This window comes from Agrilus planipennis, unplaced genomic scaffold (genome assembly GCF_000699045.2).
Source record: "Agrilus planipennis isolate EAB-ADULT unplaced genomic scaffold, Apla_2.0 scaffold5, whole genome shotgun sequence".
NCBI lineage: Eukaryota > Metazoa > Arthropoda > Insecta > Coleoptera > Buprestidae > Agrilus > Agrilus planipennis.
Genome location: NW_020442468.1, coordinates 2,466,721 through 2,482,947, shown reverse-complemented (window position 1 = coordinate 2,482,947; position 16,227 = coordinate 2,466,721). Strand labels below are relative to the sequence as shown.

General features: G+C 32.6%; 3 protein-coding genes and 1 long non-coding RNA gene across 17 annotated transcripts in view; 3 read left to right on the top strand and 1 right to left on the bottom strand.

Annotated features, from left to right (window-relative positions):
* LOC108735721 (cubilin) overlaps positions 1 to 6,595 on the top strand; it is a 230,979-nt gene extending 224,384 nt beyond the window's left edge. For all 6 annotated transcript variants that reach the window (XM_018467862.2, XM_018467852.2, XM_018467834.2 and 3 more), the window contains 7 exons: positions 547 to 764; positions 3,218 to 3,373; positions 3,456 to 3,690; positions 3,761 to 3,973; positions 4,032 to 4,284; positions 4,436 to 5,306; positions 5,365 to 6,595. In XM_018467862.2, coding sequence (XP_018323364.1) covers positions 547 to 764; positions 3,218 to 3,373; positions 3,456 to 3,690; positions 3,761 to 3,973; positions 4,032 to 4,284; positions 4,436 to 5,306; positions 5,365 to 5,549 — 2,131 coding nt within the window. In that variant the 3' untranslated portion in view covers positions 5,550 to 6,595. The remainder of the gene's footprint in view (positions 1 to 546; positions 765 to 3,217; positions 3,374 to 3,455; positions 3,691 to 3,760; positions 3,974 to 4,031; positions 4,285 to 4,435; positions 5,307 to 5,364) is intronic.
* Positions 6,596 to 7,766: 1,171 nt separating this feature from the next.
* On the top strand, positions 7,767 to 9,158 carry LOC108736751. Of its 6 annotated transcripts, none has more exons than XR_003232507.1 (6): positions 7,767 to 7,856; positions 7,932 to 7,992; positions 8,067 to 8,253; positions 8,413 to 8,597; positions 8,774 to 8,867; positions 8,917 to 9,158. It is a non-coding gene; the product is annotated as an uncharacterized LOC108736751 (long non-coding RNA). The 6 variants fall into 6 exon arrangements; XR_003232508.1 differs by having other exon boundaries at positions 8,067 to 8,335; XR_003232505.1 differs by having other exon boundaries at positions 8,067 to 8,351.
* Positions 9,159 to 9,565: 407 nt separating this feature from the next.
* On the top strand, positions 9,566 to 11,391 carry LOC108736743 (lipid droplet-associated hydrolase). The gene is made up of 2 exons (XM_018469297.1): positions 9,566 to 10,112; positions 10,570 to 11,391. The coding sequence occupies exons 1-2, from the start codon at positions 9,816 to 9,818 to the stop codon at positions 11,200 to 11,202; spliced, it is 930 nt and encodes a 309-aa protein (XP_018324799.1). The 5' UTR covers positions 9,566 to 9,815; the 3' UTR covers positions 11,203 to 11,391.
* A 172-nt stretch (positions 11,392 to 11,563) lies between these two features.
* On the bottom strand, positions 11,564 to 15,078 carry LOC108734990. Of its 4 annotated transcripts, none has more exons than XM_018466773.1 (16): positions 14,889 to 15,078; positions 14,693 to 14,826; positions 14,492 to 14,636; positions 14,146 to 14,432; positions 14,008 to 14,083; positions 13,864 to 13,945; positions 13,705 to 13,810; positions 13,499 to 13,647; positions 13,208 to 13,391; positions 12,990 to 13,138; positions 12,886 to 12,921; positions 12,648 to 12,815; positions 12,295 to 12,549; positions 12,125 to 12,181; positions 11,951 to 12,022; positions 11,564 to 11,893 (listed from the first exon to the last, which is right to left on the bottom strand). In XM_018466773.1, the coding sequence occupies exons 1-16, from the start codon at positions 14,956 to 14,958 to the stop codon at positions 11,872 to 11,874; spliced, it is 1,992 nt and encodes a 663-aa protein (XP_018322275.1). In that variant the 5' UTR covers positions 14,959 to 15,078; the 3' UTR covers positions 11,564 to 11,871. The 4 variants fall into 4 exon arrangements, with proteins under 4 accessions (XP_018322275.1, XP_018322289.1, XP_018322282.1 ...); XM_018466787.1 differs by having other exon boundaries at positions 13,705 to 13,807; XM_018466780.1 differs by having other exon boundaries at positions 14,008 to 14,080.
* Positions 15,079 to 16,227: the final 1,149 nt, after the last annotated feature.

Here is a 16,227-nt window from a genome sequence, read left to right as displayed (position 1 = left end):
TCTCGTCCTATTCCTATGCCAAAAAGTACTAAAGTGGAAGAAGATAGCCCCATCCTGGAATGTAATAAGTTCTCGCTTGCATTATTACTGAAAACCAATTTGGTGAAAACCAGAAAATTTCAATGACTGTAATAATTTTGTTTGCAATGACAAGAAATCTTCCTACAATACTAGCAATACTTCTCAAACTTATTGGTTTATTCTAAACATTTTTCGGTAAGAGTATGATACCTAAACGCTTGAGGGAAGGAACTATAATTCTTCACCATATGGGATAAAATTACGCAGGTTGGTAGCAGTGCTTGCAGAAATACTAAGAAATTTTGAAGTGGATGTACCCCCTTAGTCAATAATTTTCGTATAAGGAATGCAGCATTAAAATTTTAATTACAGCACTAAAATATCACTAAAAATGCACCAAATACTCAGGTGAATTGTTTTTCGATTTTGTGATGCGGATGTGCTAGCTTGTCAGACATTATTTCATGCCAGTTTCCAGGTCTATATGTTGTGACTTTACTCATTACACTGTCACCGTAATTCTAGGTCGTATTGCGAGAGGATATTCCGCGACTGTCGCCTTCAAACGTGCTACGTCCAAAGCCCGGCTTATCCCGGGGTTTACCCGAGGAACCTGCATTGTCGGTATTACCTGAACACCCGTCTCCCCTTTATCAAGCTCTACATTGAGAACGAGGAGTTCAATATTGACGGGCAACGATGCGAAAATATCATGACTTGTCCCATGAGGCCGATATCGTCCGGTAAGTTAGCTTAACTGTAATATTGTGACATAGTGGAAATTGCTACTGTCCACCTATCTTTTCCTTCCTATCTTCCCCTTCCATGTGTACTTTATTTGCCAACCGGAAACAATGGAATTTCTAATACCTACTACATTCTTACAGCAACCAACATCGTTTAATACTTTTGATCGAACTTTGACTTAATTTACTCTGTCGTTGTAATTAACATTTACAATAACACCATAAAAATTACACTCTTAATGTACACCCATGAGTCGATCCATAACTACGTCAAAATGTAAAGACGTCTATGACAAGAATTAACAAATTAAATTCAGTTTATCTAAATTATCTAAAATTTCGCAGCTTTTTTCTTTACTTCACATTGATCCCCAAATGAGAAGGGATAATTTTGGAGTACCATATATAATTCAGCTTTGTCTGTCCCCCTGCTCGTTTACTTAAAAAAAAAAATAAACATACCAGTTCAATGAGTAGTATTAGTGATCAAAACAGTGTTCTTTCTAAATTTTCACTCAGTTTGCTTGGTGATAGCTGAAGATTATCATGAGAACCTTTGTAATAAAAAAAAAAAATACAACGTGTAATTGTACAACACGCTACTGAAGTGAAACTTATTCAAACACACAAACATACCGGGATAGGGGTTAAGGAATTGGTTTAATGGTATTATTTGTACACTATGAATTTAAATTTTACACTACCTATACATGCCGGAGTTGCCTGTAACAAACGTTGTATTGAAGCGCGCTCGCGGCTCAAGCGATCCCCACTACCAACTCGACTACGTGGCCGAGTAGAAGGAGGACATCCGTTGCATGATTTCGTTACATACGAACTCTCATGAAACGAACTTACTCTACCGTGCGTAAAGAAGTTTCCCTTCAAATATGGATAACGTTGTTCTTTTTATCCTTTGATGCATAATAAAAATAAGTTCATCCATTAACTACTCAAATTCCTACAAGTGGTAGAAAAAAACGAAGAACAAAAAAGAAAACAATGGTGATGGCATTTAGTCTAATACTGTCCCTGAATAATAAATAAAGACTATTTTGCGTGCTTCAACTTAATGGATAAAAGTAATAATTCCACCGAAAAACTCCACTTTGCTTATACTTAATTCTGTAGCCACTTTCGTAATTTTAATGTTGCCCATCAATTATGCAAGGTTTCCATGAATAAAGGGATGTGGGGGGACGGTAAGAGAAAAGAAAGTACATTACACGTAATCGCTTCGAAGCGTTGAATTTGTCCCTAGGGAACAAAGGGGATGCTCATCGAACGCTAATGCAAAGTATAAATAAAATAAGTACATTGTCGACAGGGGCGGCTCTCGTAGTAAATTCTGTTACGTACCGTTAACAAAATCGAGTTCAGTGTACTTCAGAAACACCAAAATTATCTTTTTTTATTTGTAGTATTCAATCGAGTTCTTTTGAAGCGTGAAACGTTTGAATTCATGTATGTAGAAACGTAATCTATCCAATAAATAGCTAACTGAGATCCAATAATAAGAACTTCATTTTTCAAAATTTGTATCAACCTTGTCCCAAATTACTGCAAAAACGTAATAAACGCCATCTATAGAATGCTACATTTTGTGGTTCGCTTTAAAATATCACCGTTTTTGTCAATGGACCTGTCTGTTTCCCTTTCCATTGCCCAGAGCATCCCTAATTCTACTCAGAAGTCCCAAATTTAGTTAATCAACAATCATGCGGAAAAGAAATCGGCGACTGGAAATCACAAGAGACCGCACACATTCAACTTTATCAACACAAAAGATGAGAATCATCCTGGTCTCCATCTACTTCGAAAGGACTGTTTTCATTAATGCGTTGTCTCCATAAATAGCCCTCAATATTTCATCAAGTTTCACCAAAAATTTGTTACCGCACACGTTCAACTTTATCAACACAAGAGATTGAGGATCATCCTGATCATAATCCACTTCAAAGGGGCTGTTTTCTTTAATGCGTTGTCTCCATAAACAGCCCTCAATATTTCATCAAGTTTCACCAAAAATTAGTTACCACACACGTTAAACTTTATCAACACAAAAGATTGAGGATCATCCTGGTCATAATCTACTTCACAGGGGCTGTTTTTTTGAATGCGTTGTCTCCATAAACAGCCTTCAAAATTTCATCAAGTTTCACAAAAAATTAGTTACCGCACACGTTCAACTTTATCAACACAAAAGATTGAAGATCATCCTGATCTGTATACACTTCAAAGATTAAAAATTGTACCACAAAAGGAAAATCGATCCTCTAGCTGCATTTTTACGATTTAGAAGTCACTAACGCTTCAGGAGATCTTCCTCCCATAGTGCAATCAGTATCATATATATCACTTTAACCCAAACTTAGAAGCTCAGTTCTCATATTTATTGGACAGAGGGTATGTATACCAAAAGTAATAATTCTTCGTCTCTGATATTTCAGGCCAAGAAAATTGTCCGTACGATTATATTAAAATTTACGATGGCAAGAACGAATTCAGCCCTGTGATCGGGACGTTTTGCGGAATGGGAAAATTCCCTTATTCCATAATAGGAACTTCGCAAGATTTATTCGTAGAATTCGTCTCATCGCCTGCAGGTAGGTAAATTAATAAATCATCAATCAGTATTGTCGAAAGTATGTTATTGTAATTCCATGTAATGCCTGTTAAATTTTGAAGGGCCCCTGTTGAACACCGGATTCCATTTTAATGTTGGAAATTGGCCTGGACATGTCGACACTGCCGGAAGCAGAAACGGGACGTGCGATTGGTTATTGTCCTCGGAGAGCCTTCGGGCTTCGGGAGATTCTGAGGGGATTTTTTTATCCGTAGCGCATTGGTATCCCCCCCACACGAGCTGTACTTACCTCATGCAGGGGGAAGAAGGAGAAATTGTGAGACTGTATTTTCCAAGGTAATTGTAATTAATACGTAATCGATAAATTTGATACAAAATGGAACGAGGTTTTATTTTTCTTTTGCAGTTTTCGAATAAATAGAATAGAATCGCCGATAAAACCAATAGACGGAGACTGCGGCGAGTCACTTACTTTATACGACGCTTCGTGGCCAAACGATGCCAAAATTATTAAAACGTTCTGCGACACATTTTCCAAGCCGATGGAAAAACACGACTTCGTGTCATCCGGCAATGCCCTTTTTGTTAGGTTCGAAAGCAAAACAGGAAGTTACAGCGGGTAAATAATAATCGCCATTTCCATTTATTTTTTTTCCTTTACAGCTAAACTATTTCAGATCTTCGCTTTATTACTGGGCCCACTACGACTTCTTCAACAACACAAAGCTGGGAGAGCCCGTCCCTGGGAAGCCCTGTGACGAAGTATTTGCTTCGTGGAAGACCACAAAGGGATGGCTGCGATCACCTCTCAACACCCTCGTATACAAGCAACCGCCTAATAGCGAAGACGTGCAGTGCCTTTACCGATTTGTCACAGACAAACGGCTCTATGCAAGAGTCATTCTTACCATTAATCGCATACATTTCAAAGTAAGTCATCCCCTTTTTCCTTTAATTTTACTATCAGAGTTATAAGAATGTTTGCGTCAACCCTAGGTGGACAGACAAATACGTAACACTGAAAACTTCATCGATTTACCTTTTAACTTCTTCATTTACACCATTTATTTTATAAATACAGGATCATCCCTACAATCCTGGACCTTGTACCAACTGTTTAGAAGACCGCATCGATAAGCTGGTCGTTTGGGAACCTCTGCCAGCTGGCGTCAACAGTTCGCACCCTGCCATAACCCTAACAAAAGCAGCCCAAATGGGTGAAGTGACATGCATCTGTAATCGCCACACCAGACCTACCCAAATCATCTCCAAAGGGGAGCAACTCAACCTGCAGCTCATCGTGGACAGTGCCCATTCTGCCCTGAGCTATTTCAAGCACAACGCTGCCCTTTTCGAAGCCACGTACGAATTTGTGCATGGTCCCTTGTGTGGTCCATCCTTGATTCAACCGACCACCGATGGGGACATCCACTATCCCTTCTACGAAGCCATAGGGTACGTGGAACCTCCAAAATCCATCCGTTGCATCTGGGAGATCAAGGTGAACAGAGACAGGGATTTGTGGATCCACTTTGACAGGGTCAAGTTTGCGTCTAAATCCTGTGACGATGGGATCGTTGACATATTCCTGAAGGACAAGGCGGAATCATTTCTATCCGTTTGTGGCGAGAACGTATCTCTAGCGAAGGAATTGCCGATTCTTTCTGCAGCCCAACTGAGCCCAGATGGTGCTGAACCAGCCATTACTGTCCAGTTTGTTGGAAGGACTTCTCCAACGCGTGCTGCCTTCAAAATCGCCTGGACCGAACTCTTTCATCTCCCAAGGAACACTGATGGATCCTTGAAAACGTCTCGGTTAACTGAGGCAGGATCTGCTGCAGAAATCATCGAAGGCTGTGAATTTACGTGTCCTGGAGACGCAGGACTCTGCATACCTGCAAGATTGGTTTGCAACGGGGTTGTTAACTGCCCTAACGTATCGAACATTGAAGGTAATAAAAATTGTCCCATTATAATTGTTCAACTGATCAAATATATGTTTTGTTTCAGGGAGTTCCTTTCTCAGTGACGAATCAGATGAGTTATGTGTTCAAGAGACTCACAATGACATCAACTGGCTTTACATAGCCCTGGCGGGGGTTGGGACCGTTTTGGTGTTATGTTTTTTGTGTGTCTGCATTTACCGGAAATGCTGCAGATACTGCTGTAGTGACGATGACGATGATGACGACTAGTAGTGGTTTTAGATGTTATAGTGTTGTATAAATAAAATGTAAAGAAGAACCCCCCACTTTTTCGAACTCTTATGAAAACGCTCCACAAGGACTGAAAAAACAAATGCACAATAAAAGATTTTAATGTACTTTTTGACAATGGGACTGGAAGAAGAAGGAAGACCATCTTCCAATGAAGATCCCCTCTTCCGTGGTGTGGACTAACGAAATTTTTTATTGTTATATACTGTAGATACTATAGTTAGTATCCGACATAGGAATTTCGTTTACGAAGACAAGCTCAAGAGTTAATAGATTACATTCTCCCAAACAGCAAGTAAGTAATATTTTTTTTTCAGTTTTATTTGTATAGGTAGGTACCTACATAAGTAAATGTGCCATCTTTTAACATTGTCCTTTAAATTTCATTTCTGTCTTTATTGTCTTTCAATTTATATTAATGCAATAATAATCAGGGTAATAAAGTTTTATTTATTTATTTCGACTTAATTAATTCTACTTCAGATATCTAGTTAATTCATTGTTTACTTTAAAATTGTATTTCTCAGAATTACCTCTATTTATTTTTAATGAAAGTCAATTATTTCAAAAACATAGAGTACCTAATCACTAAACAGCCTTTAATGTTTTATAACTTTTCTTTCACAGACGTTTGTTTTCACTTAACTATAAAGACATGGTCATTTTTTAAATGTTTCAAATATCAATTGTCGAACAAATGAATTAAACTTTATTGGATAGGTAATTATTATCGTTAATTTAATCTATTTTGTTGTTCTAAACTTACTTTACGCAGTTTATACTGTGACACTCTGTATGTGTATATAAGAACTCACCCTGTATATACTAAAACAAACAAAAAAAAAATAGAAATGTTGCTTTGGAGAATTATTTTATAACAGTTTGAGCTCCAAGTTTGTATTTTTCCGAAATGTAAAGCGAAAATGTTCTAAATGCGAAGAAAAAATTATAAATTCACAAATAGTTTTTGTAATTACTTACGTTTCAAATATATCTTTGTAAATTTATCAATAAAAATGTCATTCAATGCCTATGTGATACAAATAAAACAATTTGTTTTTAATTTTTATGTTTTATTTAATGTTTATTAACATTATATTTATCCAACAAGTGCCTAGTAATAAACTACAAATTTGTATAATTGTCGTTAACTTTGGAAAAATAATTTATTAAAAACGAATATCCAAAATACAGTAAAAAAGATTGTACTAAAAGTAGCAGAACTTCTATTTTGAATACTTTGATTAATTTACAATAATCTACCTTAATAACAAAAATAACAATAAACAACTTGATAGTACATATTCGACAATTTTAATTATAACTCAATTATTCACTGATCAATGTCATTTTTACTGCTATTAAAATAAGAATTCAAATGAAAAACTTTTAATTTTTAAGGAAAAAATAATACAAATATATATATTTATTGAGAGTATATATACCAAAACTATTAAGTGAGTGACTGTGAAAAGTTTACATTATCCAAGTGAAATAATGGTAAGTACATAAATATATGACCTTGACTTTTGGTTTTAATAAAATACATCAATGAGTTATAATTTACATTTAATATTAAAAATAATATTTCAATCTACAAATTTATTGATTAAAACTTTGTTAAAAAAACGGTGAAGGCGCCGGGTCATTAGCAAAAAAAATTTTAAGTTACAAATTATTATTACCAATTATTTTAAAAAATGGTGAAGGCGCCGGGTTATTGGTGAAAAAGTAATTGATTATGTTATAAATTATATTATTAAATATTTTTAAAAATGGTGAAGGCGCCAGGCACCATTCGTAAAATAAAAATTAATCGTTCAAAAATGGTGGAGGCGCGCCAGAAATTAAAAACTAGCGTGAACTTCGAAAATTTCAGATTTTGTATTAGGATAGCATAAGTTGCGTAGGGTAAGATTCCTGTGCTCCTGATACTTAGTGTTATTATTATTTTTTGGCTCGAAAATGAAAATTTTAAAGGTGCGTTCCATTTGATGATCGGAAACATGTTTTTCAATTTTTCAACTGATCAGGACAGAAAAAAAATTATAAATAATAGTTTAACTCAAATACTGTTGACAAAACTCAATGAACATAATTTATTACTACCCTTTTATAACAAAATTTAAAGTAAATTAATTAAATTTAATTTGTTTTAAGTTTGAGGAATTATCGAAGCCGACTTAACAGCTGATTTCTAGATTTGAGGTTTTGTTTTGGTTTGACGTTGACCGTCAAAATTAATTGTTTTTTCTTATTAATTGTAAGTTGTCAATATTTTAAAAGGTAATTAATGAAGCACCCCTATTTTAGTGATATTTGCAATGTTTTTGTAAAGTTAAAAGTATTTACTTTTTTTAGTTAGGAGCCATCAACCCCACAACAAAATGTGCACGAATTTCATCGAATGTTTACCGTCAAAGTAAGTCTATTTTCTTACATAAATACAATAAATCAAGATCATCAGTCGTAGTTTACTAGACATAGGTGTTCTAGGTGATTTAAAATAATACTATGTAAGAAGCCATACCTGAAGACTGTCATTTGCATGGCGTAACCAGTCTGTTTTATCACAATGAAGATGGTAAAAAGCAGCTATTAGAGTCTCAGAGGGACATGTACAGAGAACAAGATACAAATAATAGCTTTATGACAGGATGTAAAATGAATTCTGCAGTCCATGGTACATATCTTAATCTAACGGTACTAAACCTTCTGTTACAGCGTGGTGCTTCTAAACATTGGTGTATTTATTGATATGAAATGTAAATGCAAAATAATGTCAGTAATGTATTGGTTCTAAGTGCTTTTAAAAAGTTTTGATGTATTGTTAATGTTGCAGGAGATTCAACAATATCTCCCAAACGATCATCATTTTAGACCATCTTTCAGATCATTCTCTCTCTTAACTCAAGTACAATAGTGCCCTTAAGTGACTTTAAATAGTTTAATAAAGGTTTAAGTATTAAGAAGACCTGCAGATATAAATGTTGATCAAATACGTACTACCTGCAGTAAATTTAGCAAGTAAGTGAAATACCAATGAGTTAGTTGTAATTATTAACAAAACTGTTTTATAATTATAAGAAATATGTGAAATGAATGCTTTATTCATGTCATAGTACAACAAATTTTAAAAACTACAATTGTGAGCCACTCAATTTTTGGTTTTATGAAGTTGCAATAAACTATGTTCTTTGCAGGCAAAGTACGTAGCTAATTCTTGTCAAATTAACAGGAAAGATGTAAAATGGAATTCTTTCTAAGATCTGTTGACAATTTCTGAAAATATCCGCTGTAAGTTGTTAAATTTTCAATTTTACACAATTTTATAATGAAAGAAAAGTTTTTCAGATGCAATTATCAACCAGTTTCCTTCAGCTTTAGAGAAAATAAGTAAAATGTAAAGCTTTATGGGAAGCTTTAACAATTTTTGAAAATCTCAGTCGTAAACTGTTACTGAAATAGCTAAAGAAAAGGGCATTTTTTAAAATGGAAGTTTTTACCCTATTCCTTCAAATTTACACAAAATAAGTAAAATGTAATGCTATTTTTATAAACAGATAATTAAATAGACAAAGAAACTTTCTTATTAACTTATTTTAAATCAGCTTATAATAAAGAATAAAGGATTAAAAATTAAAAAATAAAANATTCTTTTAAAGTAAAATAATAAATATGTTTTTCTTTAATAATTCGTGTCTTTTTCACATATCAACAGCTATTTAGTAAAATTTGATTATCATATTGTAATCAAGGTATTTCTAGCAGTAATAACTTGAAATTTACAATTTTTGAAATTATTGCTAATTAAATAATTATTGCGCCCTCTATTAGAATTTTGTCACAATAAGTTTTTCAAATCTACCAATGTGTTGAAAACGATAAAAATTTAATTTAGACTTCTGCTACTTACCTTGAGAGGGCGCGCTACTAGAAAGCTCATCAATAACTGTCGACTCGAAATACAAGGGCTGTACAGTAAGTTTTGGTGATGCATGCCTGAAAAAAATACAGCAATAAGTAGTTACATTAAGATGAACAGGGTATGCCTCTTCAATGTTTGTAAAACTTTGTCCTGTGTGCTTGTGTATTGTTGTAGAAAGACCTTATCTATGAGAAAGACCGCAACAAATTGCTATCACAATTCAATTTTAATTGATGGGTATTTGAAACATGTTAAAGTGTAGCTCTTGACTTATCGTCTGTGTTATATTAATCGTAAATGAAATAAAACATTAAAAAATGCGTCAAGCGTTTATAGACGTAAATGGGGCACTTACAAAAGTGATGGCATGGGGCAGATGGATTGAAGAACCCCCTGAAACGAATGAGCCTGAAGACATTATCATTTGCATTCCAGGAAATCCAGGGATTACAAAATTTTATACTGTATTTCTTCAGAGAATTCATGAAGAATTAAATTGTCCAGTGTGGATTTTAAGTCACGCAGGTCATGAGGTCGTTAAGAACACAAATTCAGACAGTGATGAATACAACAACGATAAACTATATGGACTAGATGATCAAATTGAGCATAAGGTATGTGAAAAAAGTTTCAAATATTTTAAAAATTCTGGCCTGCAGACTCATTTGATAATGTAATATTGCTTATGTGTTAGAAAATCTATCATAGGCTCAATAGTATAGTTAGTAATGTATATAGAGCCCTCTAAATTTTTCAATTTAATGGAATTTATCGTTCAATTGCTGATAACAGAACAATTATCTTTTAAGATAAGATAATCACAACTGATTTGTCTATTTTATTATTTTTGAAACAATAGAGAAAATAATTGCCAATTATATTTATGTACCTACTTACTTAAAAACCATAATCAAATAAGCATGGATAATCTGCCCTTATTTTTTACTTTTTTTTTATGATACATAGCATTAAGGGCAGTTATATATGCTTAGCCATAGCTATTACCTCTGTGACTCAAATAGAACTTATTAATAAAATAAAATGTACTTACAACTATCTTGCATCCTGCAGGAAGAGTTTGTGAAGAAATATGTTCCTGAAAATGCAAGAGTTTACTTCATAGGCCACTCTGTAGGGGCATATATAATCACTGAGCTTCTCAAAATTCCCACAGTAAGTCAAAAAGTACTAGGGAACTATTTCTTATTTCCCACAGTGGAATACATAGGAGACACACCTAATGGAAGGTTCATAAAATATGTGTTCCCTTTCATCCCTGTTCTCGTCGTCTTAGCTTGGGTTTTCCAAATTTTGCCGTCCTCTTTCCAGTCTCCTTTAGTCAATTTCTTCATGCACTTTCGGGGAATCCCAAAAATGCATCAAAAGACATTTGTGGACTTCGTTCATCCCCACATACTAAAGCAGGTGTTTCATCTTGCAAGGCAGGAAATGGATGGTATCAAAGAGAGGAATAACAATGTGTTCTCGAAGTTTAAGTCGAAAATAAAGCTATATTACAGTACAACAGATGGATGGGTCCCTCTGACTTTTAGGGATAACGTCAAACGCGACTTTCCTGACATTGACGCAGAAATTTGCAGCAGGGGATTTGAACATGCCTTCGTACTCAAACATTCCAGGGACATGGGAGAAATGGTATCATCGTGGATTAAAGAATCCAAGTCGAAAGATAATCTAAATTAATTTATTTTTGTGTTAATTATATTCAGTTATTGTTATTTATTGTTTGTTAATCATGTTAATTTGGTAAGTCAAGTTAAGAAAATGATTGGTACCTATGTACTTATATCATTTTTTAGAAAAACTATTAAAGGGGTGAGTTTGTTAATAATTTGGGTTGTTATTAAATCTAAAAATAAAAACTAAAATTAATGTAGATTTTCTTTTACTTGAAAGTCACACATACGTAATTAATTAAACAAATAATATAAAACATAATTTATTTTTATTTTACAATAAAATATTTATGTAAACGTAAATTAATGTCACCAATCAAAAATGATATTAAATAAAATTAGACATGATTAAATTAAAAAAAAAATGATAATTCTGAATTACAATTTAATGATAATGTACTTACATCAGCTTTGGAGTCTGCTCCTATACAGTTATAAATATTTCTTATAAACTTCGAGATGAACCTGATTTCCCTATCAGGATCAAAAATTGATAAAACCATTACATTTGCAAAAAATTACCTATATTATTTTGTTACGGAAAGCAAATATAAGACAGGCATTAATTATCAGACTGCATTTTTGGATTTGCATTTCCAAATATGTACACAAACCTTACAAAATAGCAGATGATTATTTGCAAATGTATATTATCTTTTTTGCAGATAGAGTTGTGTTACTTCGATCTTCTCATTTTCCTAAATTGAAAAGAAAAATTAGTCTTAATGAATCGAAAACAAAAATGTTGTCTTTACCTCACTAAACTTGGCTCTTTGAACGATTTTATTGGCAGTCTCCTACGTGGTCTTATTGGAGAATCAGTCAATCTAAGACAATACACAATAATTGTTAAATAAATAACTAGCATACCAAGTGAACAGTAGACGTAAAAAATGTCAAATCAATAGAAATAAATTAAAATTGCTCACCTTTGGGGACTCAATAGTTCAATTTCGCCTTTCTTTGGTCGTTTTGCACTTGATTTTCTATAATAAAAGCATAAATAAGAATAAGTCTGACAATAATTGTCTCTTCCTTTTAATTAATGTGTAACAAGTTTTTTTTATTCAAAAGAAATTGGTATTAGAAAAAAGCTTGCCTCTTTTTGGGTGTTTGCTCCCTCGACCCTCTTGACCGTTTTTCACTGCGGGTGCTGTCAATTGACCTCTTGGTCAAACGTGTTCTGTTTTCACTAGGAACACTATCATTTGACTCTATACTGGACTGGCTAGACGTTCTCTTTGAAATTTTAGATCCTTGGGTTTTTAAAGGACTCCTTGAATTCCTTTTTGGCATCTTCATTCGTTTTAAGATTACTCTGGGATTTGCTATTATCACTTGTTTTTTATTCTTACTAAAAAGTAAAAAAAAACAATTTGAAAACTAAAATAAAAATTTAATTCACTGAATTTTATAAAATTAAACTGATAAAAGAAAAACTAAAAAAATTACCTGGATTTTATATTTTGATGGGATATCTTTCTTTGAGGCGTGGTTTCCATCAAGGCTGTTGATGTGCTAGGAGGTGTTCCTGGGGTTTTATTCAGGGATACATCAGATGATGAAGAAACTTCTTCAATTCGTCTCTTTATTCTAACAACTGGAGTAAAAGGTGTTGATCTAATACAAATGAAAATAACACAAAATGTAAACATTTCTGACGTTTTTTAGAGATGTATAAAAAACTTACGTATTATCTTTTAAAAATTTTGGTTCAAGACCTAAACTACAACAAAAAGAATGCATTTTAATAAAACGAATATGGTAATTTATGTACTAAAATAAAATACTTACACCGACAACTGCTGTATTTTTAATATTTCACTGTCGTCCAAATTTTCTAACAAAACATTAGGGGAATTCATCGTAGTACCATTTGCAACAAATGTTTTAAAAGACTTAGTTCCACTTATTATGGTAGAAATATTTCTTTTACTTTCGGCCTAATTGTAAATAAATAAAAAAAGGGGTAATTTTATTAAGCAAATATATGTTAAGCAACTAAAAAATACCTGAGCCATGTCGTTTTTTTGAGGTATAGACCTACGAAGCCGCAACCCACTAGTAGAAGGTTCAGAGAGACTTTCTGTGACAGTTCTAGAACTATCACATTTAATTCTTGATAACAAAGTGGTTTCATTTTCAACAGAATAAGAACTTAAATTAGGCGATGAACCAAAATTAGCATAATTAACACTGAAAAAAAGCAAAAAATTAAAGAATCTTAATAATAACGTTGAACATTAATTGTAACAAAAATATATTTTTCATATTTTGCAAACAATTTTCAAATATATATTTACCGTTCTCCAGTGCCACGATTTGTTGTTACCAACGGTACTGTACCTGCTTCACTATCTTCAGTGGAAGAGTTGCCTCCATTACAAGATAAATTTGATCTTTTCTTACACGGAGAAACGTTCTGAGCAGAATTGTAAGTAAACAGTTTTACCTAAAACATTAACTTAACATGACACTGTACCATTAAAGGATAAAAAGCTTTTTATACCCCAGTAAACAATCCAATCATCATATCTTTAGAATTTCGTTCACTTTGATGTTCTGAATTAGTTAATGGCTCACTTTCATCCTCTTCTTGTAATGTTTCTAGCCTACTGTAAAATTAATTATTAAGACACAAAATAAAGAGCCATACTTTTCTACTAACTTATTATCAATTTCCCTTTCTCCTTCTGTTTCATTTGTATGGGTTGGTACTTCTTCATCTCCTGCATCAGAAATATTTTCATCTGAAGCAGAAAAAATAAACAAAGTATTTAAATGGCAATCAACCAAAAACAATTGAACTTACCTGATAATTCTCCACTGGATAGATGGGAACTTGCACAACTTGTACTTCGACAACGAAAAGATGTATTTTGCTGCTGCTAATGGAAACCAATGAACATAAAACAATTAAAATTACATTATATATGCTTCATCAACATACTTCTATTTCTTCTGTTACTGCCTCCTCAGTGACCAGACTTGTACTGGCATGTTGTATAGGTTGCTGAGCTCCTATGTTCATTGAACGCTCGATTTCTTCTTCATTCACACGTCTTAAACTGATGATGGGTCTAAAGATTACATGTCCACTCACCATGGGCTTTACAGCATGGGTTTTGCTGTGATGAGTTTGCAAATTTGGTGAGTTATTATGTATTGATGGAGAGCTTTCCTTGCCAACTTTGTGGTCCATAGACATTTGCAAGATACTTGCATCACTGACATCTTCTGTAAAAATAAGTCCTTTTTTAATATACATTTCACCAGAAGGAATCAAATAATTTTACTTAAATTACTTTCTAATTTCTTTGTAATTTTCTTTGCAAGATGAATTGTCTGAAGAGCTTTTGTAATGTCACTAGAACAGCCAACAATTTTGTTGAATGTATTCTTTGTCGAATCCTCAATAATATCAATATATTTTTCAAGTTTCTAAAATTAAATTCAATTATATACAATACTCCTTTACAAAATCACAAGTGTCACACTTTTATATGAAGATTTGCACCCAGCAATTCCCTTTGTAAATAGTCTCGCTCTGCCAATACTTGCGTAAAATCACTTTTCGATTGTGCCAAAGCTTTAGCCAATTCCATATTCTTATTCTTTAAGTAATTGTGTTCTGAAAAATGGAATTAAATAGGTAAAATACTTACAACAACACTGTAAAAACATGTATCACACCTGCACTTGCAATTGAATCTGCAGCTTCTTTTGACTTATTACTACCTTTTGGCTGAGGTCTACCCACCATAATGATAGTGTAATAATAACGGTTTAAGGAAATTGTTTAATTAATGTCCTTACATTTGTAAACATTCAATTAAAGCTGATTAAAAGGAACGCTTAACACCATAGCTTAACACTTTGACGCTAACAAGCGACAGTTAACCTCATAGATAACTTACAAACCTATTATCATAGCTCTATGATTTTTCATTGAACTCGTATTAAAGTAGAATTTCGCCTGTTTTTACCATTGACTTATATTAATTTATAGATGGATTGTACTTAAATATAATAATTTTGAATTAAATGGGATTTTAAATCAATTATGTTTTAAAAATTGAGCAGAAGCTGAAATTTTCAGAAAGAAAACAGTCCGTTCTACTTTGAAGTCGTTTTATTTTAAAAATTTGACAAAGTCCTATAAATATTGCTATAATAAGTACACCTTTGAGCAAAACGTGTATAGCAAATGACTAGACATTATTTTTGTATTATATTGATGATACTTTGAAGTTTCCATTCAACGATGACAAATTTTAAAGAGATTTTACAATAAAACAGTACTTTCAAAGGTCTCACAAAAGGTACTGGACATCTAAAGCTATAACAACCCATAAATTTCGTATTCCTGAAAGATAGAGACATATTATAATGTAATTTGTTTGACTTAAATAGTTTAAGTCTAATTTAGGATACTTATTAGCTTTAGAAAAGAACAAGAAATTAATTGGAAATACAAAACAATTACACACATAATAAATAATCATCAGAAATGTTGTGGGAACATTTTACAAAACTGAATTAAACAATGTTAGTAGATAGAAAAGGCGCACTTCTAATAAAAAGATTTTACACACAAATTGATGTTAACCATCAGTTTCACTAATTATACAAATCCAATAAAGTTAAATTTATTGAAAGTTAATTTGTACATTTTATATTTGGATACCCTTTATTTAAAATACTTTTGAGTCCACTTAAAGCAATTACAATGGACGGAAATATTTTGAAGGCATTTTCTTCCTTTTCTAAATCACAATATGAATGTAATAATAATTAATTATTTATTAATACAAATTCTATAAAACTTATAAACTAATCGTAAGATTACATACTCGTACACTACTTGAGAAACTATTTATTATTATTATAACTATTAAACTCTATAATTTGTTTAGGTACATACACGAAAAACTGTATTTTTGCATGTATATTATAATAATTCTTATACAAATCTATATTTTGGACGGAAGATTTAAGAGCATCTGTTTCACATTTATCATAAATATTGCTA